This window comes from Galeopterus variegatus, unplaced genomic scaffold (assembly GCF_000696425.1).
Source record: "Galeopterus variegatus unplaced genomic scaffold, G_variegatus-3.0.2 Scaffold10150, whole genome shotgun sequence".
Classification (NCBI taxonomy): domain Eukaryota; kingdom Metazoa; phylum Chordata; class Mammalia; order Dermoptera; family Cynocephalidae; genus Galeopterus; species Galeopterus variegatus.
The window spans coordinates 10,687-15,193 of NW_007736261.1; the positions used below are offsets into that span (position 1 = coordinate 10,687).

The 4,507-nt window shown below is 48.3% G+C and overlaps 1 protein-coding gene across 1 annotated transcript in view; it reads left to right on the forward strand.

The window, feature by feature from the left end:
• The window catches only part of LOC103609826 (DNA (cytosine-5)-methyltransferase 3A), an 11,531-nt gene extending 7,659 nt beyond the window's left edge, over positions 1 to 3,872 (forward strand). The window contains exons 11-13 of the mRNA XM_008594102.1: positions 1,608 to 1,677; positions 2,443 to 2,561; positions 3,464 to 3,872. Of these exons, the coding sequence (XP_008592324.1) occupies positions 1,608 to 1,677; positions 2,443 to 2,561; positions 3,464 to 3,605 (331 nt within the window). The 3' untranslated portion in view covers positions 3,606 to 3,872. The remainder of the gene's footprint in view (positions 1 to 1,607; positions 1,678 to 2,442; positions 2,562 to 3,463) is intronic.
• The last annotated feature ends 635 nt before the right edge of the window (positions 3,873 to 4,507 follow it).

Consider the following 4,507-nt stretch of genomic DNA (forward strand, 5'->3'; position numbering starts at 1 on the left):
CTTTTTTTTTTTTTTTTTTTTTGTCTTTTGTCTTTTTCCGTGCCCGGCAACGGATCGCAACCCTCAGTGTTGCCCCCGCACCGGACCGGGGACCGGCAACGGGATTGCAACCCCCGGTGCCGCTCCCACGCCTTGCTCAGCCAGTGAGCGGGAACCGGTCTGTATGTGGGATCCGAACCCTTGGGCGGGAGCACCGCCGCGCTTCCCAAGCGGCGCACTATCCAGTGCGCCACCGGGCCGGCCTGGGAGAGGGAATCTTGAAGCAGCACCACGCTTCAAGGGTTTGCTTAACCTACTAATCAAATGCTTTGTTGGCTTCAGGTCCTTTGTTGGAAAGATTTTCTTCATTTGGGTTACACAGATAACGATATTAATATCCAGGATTGAAGAAAATTTTATTTCTTCAGGTGTACTAATTTCATTATAAAAAGGCCTTTGAGGAGAAAGGAATTGTTCCAGAGTTTGCAGCTCGAAAGCAGAGTGAGGCCGCCAGTCTGGGTCCCCATTCAGAGGGAGATACTTTTCTGAATGTTTTGAGTCAATTTTAAACCTCCTCGGTGTGCCTGTAAATAGGAAGCATCATGGCATCCGGCCTCAGTCTTTTCATTCTCCTCTTTGCTGTTCACGTGAGGTTGTAAGACCTTCCTGGTCTCGTCCTGTTTAGCAAAGCTGCTGTCTTTTCGAGGGCTTGTTGATGGGAAGGAGATGGGTCATGGGGCAGCTGACCTGAAACTGCCTCAGTGTACCCCCCAAAGTTCCCAAAATACATGTGTATATTGGAAAGATGGGTGGGATTATAGGTACGGTGTTTTCATAGAGCCACTAACTCAGTGTCTCCTGATAGACCTTGGTCCTGTGGGGGGTTCCCACCTACTTCCAACTCTAACATACTAGAGCCCTGAGACTCTAGGAGGGGCGAGGTGCCATGCAGGGCCGGGTCTGCATGGGTTGACTGTGTAAACAGTGGGGGAGGCGCCTGGTGAGCGCCAGATCTGGCCGGAGTCCCCCGTGGTTCCCACACTGAGACCCAGGATCCTTACGGAAGCCTTCGCTAACTATTCTCAAATGTCAGAAGAGGTTAGCAGGGAAGGCGATCTTCAGTTATCTGGTCTGCCCCCTGAGAAGTAATGCATTTTGTGTCACAGAATTTTAGTCTTGAGTGGACTGTGCCGAACTTAAGTCTTTTTAACTGTACATTTAAACTGTACAGTTCGATTGAGCTTCATCTATTGTATACACCTATGTCACCATCACCACAAATAAAGATGCAGAACATTCTGTCATCCCCAAAGCTTGCTTTCTGGTGGGACACTTAAAACTCAGTGCAAAATTGTGAAAAATTTTGCTTTTTTCTCCTTTTTCTGGGTAGGTGTTACCTGCCTATTGGTAGTTTCAGACCACTTTTTAATTTACCTTTAAGGATTAATGCTCGGTTGATTTGTGTTCGTGGGTGGCTGCAGTGTGTGTTCGTGTTTTGTGCATGTTTGGGGGGCCTGTCTTAGCTGTGTGAGTCAGATGGTGGCTGGGGGTTAGTGCCGCTGGCTGCCTTCTTCCTGCTGTTCCCCAGGTTTCTGTTTGGTTTGTTATATTCTCTCTTCCGCCCCTAGGCCGTTGGCATCCACTGTGAATGATAAGCTGGAGCTGCAGGAGTGTCTGGAGCATGGCAGAATAGCCAAGGTCAGCCCAGCGTCCAAGACCTCTGCTGGGGGGCAGGGAAAAGGGCAGGATGAGGTGGAACAGTGGCCAGTGCTGGGTCCTGCTGCCCCTAAGGGCCCTGTGGGCACAGCCAGTGTGAAGTTACAACGTAAGAGGAGGTGGTGCAGGTCATGCAGCCAGTCAGCCAGAGAGCAGGCCTGGGTCTGGTGGCCTTCACCAAGGAGTCCTTACCAAGGGCCTTGGACCTGTTGGCTCTCTCTCTTTTTTTTAATTTTTCTTTTAAAAATTTTTTGGCCAGGACCTATTTCAGAAGCCTTCAGAGCAGAGCAGGCCTCCTATGATGTGGAAACTGCATTTATCTCTGGAGAAATCTGGAGTGAGTGCATGGGGCGTTAGGTTCTGTGTCAGCAGCTTTCAGGGTTCAGGACTGCTGGCACCCTAGAGGGCCTGTTTGAGCTTCAGAGTAATTTGGCATCCTACATCTCTGAAAGAACCAGTTCTTTAGAAGACTTAGGAAGCATAGTGGCTAGAGCTGCTACCTCTCAAGTCTTGGGTTGGCTAGATTAGACTAAGGATGACTAGGTGATCTCAAAGTAGGAAAAAAGCAGGGCTGTGGGGTCTGGAGGCTCATGACTGGCAAACCCGGCCCACTTGGAGCCGTACCCCAGCCCCCTGGATAGACCGGGCCTTGTCAGTGTCGGGCAAGTGCCTGGCACACGCGATAGGCGTGTAGTCAGTGTGTGGGTTGAATGAGTGTGTGTTCATTCCTCTTTTCTCTTCTTCTAGTTCAGCAAAGTGAGGACCATTACTACTAGGTCAAACTCCATAAAGCAGGGCAAAGACCAGCATTTCCCCGTCTTCATGAATGAGAAAGAAGACATCCTATGGTGCACTGAAATGGAAAGGTACCCACGTCGATGCCCTGGCGGCATGGGTGTGATGTGTTCTGATCTCACGCTTGAGGGAGAGTTCTCTGCCTCTCCCAGCCAGGCCTGTGTTTCCCACAAATGCCATGTGAGCTGTGGGTTTCACCAAGCATTTCCCAACACGACAGACTCCGGGGGGGGGACTCCTGGCCAGCCACCCTCCTGTGCATTTTAAGGCTGGTCCCAAAGTAAGAGGACTGTAGGAATAAATCCACATGCCCTGGCCCCTAGAGACCCTGCTGTACCCCAAAGAAATACTGCAGCTACAGGAGCTCCCCTAACTTGTGGTGCCAATTTTGTAGGTGTTTTGTGAACCAAGACAGCATAGGAGCAGGCCAGCCTTCCAGCCTGAGCACCGTGATTTGGTGCAAACTGGACCCATGGGGCTGGATTACTACCTCCCCATTCTCTGGGTGCGCCTAGGACTTAGCCACACAGAGGCAATTTACACAAACAACCAGAGCAAACAGGAAGTCCTTGAACTTCTGAAGTCAGGCAAGAGTTCAGCTCGTTTTTAGTTTTCTCCCCTCTTGCGGGGTAGGACACTAGGAGTGTATATTTATGACGTAGAGACTTGTGGATCTAAGTTTCCTGTGGAGGGGAACGTAGAGCGTGTCCTGGAGGTGTTTTTTGAGGTATTTTTCAAAGTACTGACTTTGTTTCTGCTGTGTTGTAAGTCTCTAGGCACTAGCACAGTGCCTGGCACATCGTGGGTGATCGAGTGGTTGAACTGGTTGTGAAGGACAGAGGCTCAGCAGAGCTAAGCATGCGTCCGGGGGTGTGGGGGCCCCCATGGCTCCCGGGTACTTCGGGCAGCTTCTGGTCACCTGGTCCTGGCCTGGCCAGTGCTCACCCCACCCCTTCTGCCTTCTCTCCCCCAGGGTGTTCGGCTTCCCTGTCCACTATACTGACGTTTCCAACATGAGCCGTTTGGCGAGGCAGAGACTGCTGGGCCGGTCGTGGAGCGTGCCAGTCATCCGCCACCTCTTCGCTCCGCTGAAGGAATATTTTGCTTGTGTGTAAGGGACATGGGGGCAAACTGAGGTAGTGACACAAAGTTAAACAAAAAAAACCACAAAACACAATAAAACACCAAGAACGTGAGGATGGAGAGAAGTACCAGCACCCAGAAGAGAAAAAGGAATTTAAAAACCACGGAGGCGGAAACACCGGAGGGCTTTGCCTTGCAAAAAGGGTTGGACATCATCTCCTGATTTTTCAATGTTAATCTTTAGTCCTATTTAAAAACGAAATGAAACCAAGCCCCTTCCCCTCCCCGTTTTTTTTTTTTTTTTTTTTTTTTTTTTTTTTTTTTTTTTTTTTTTTTTTTTTTAAAACTTTCTAAATCTCATAAAAACTTTGTTTTCTACTCTTTCCAGAGGGGTTTTCTGTTTGTTTGGGTTTATTTCTTGCTGTGACTGAAACAAGAGGGTTATTGCAGCAAAAACCATTGGTTAAAAAATAGTAACAATACCTTGGAGAGGAAAGATGGGAGAGAGGAAAAAAGGAAATTCTATAGAAATCTATATATTGTTTTTTTTTTTTTTTTTTTTTTTTACTATGTATCTTTTTGTTGTCTCTAGCCTGATCAGATAGGAGCACAAGCAGGGGACAGAAAACAGAGAGACACTCAGGTGGCAGAATTCCCTCCCAGCCACTGAGCTGTCTTGCCAGCACCATTCCTGGTCATGCAAAACAGAACCCAACTAGCAGCAGGGAGACAAGAATTCCACACAAGACACTTTTCTACAGTATTTCAGGTGCCTACCACACAGGAAACCTTGAAGAAAATCAGTTTCTAGAAGCCGCTGTTACCTCTTGTTTACAGTTTATATATATATGATAGATATGAGATATATATATAAAAGGTACTGTTAACTACTGTACAACCCGACTTCATAATGGTGCTTTAAAACAGCGAGATG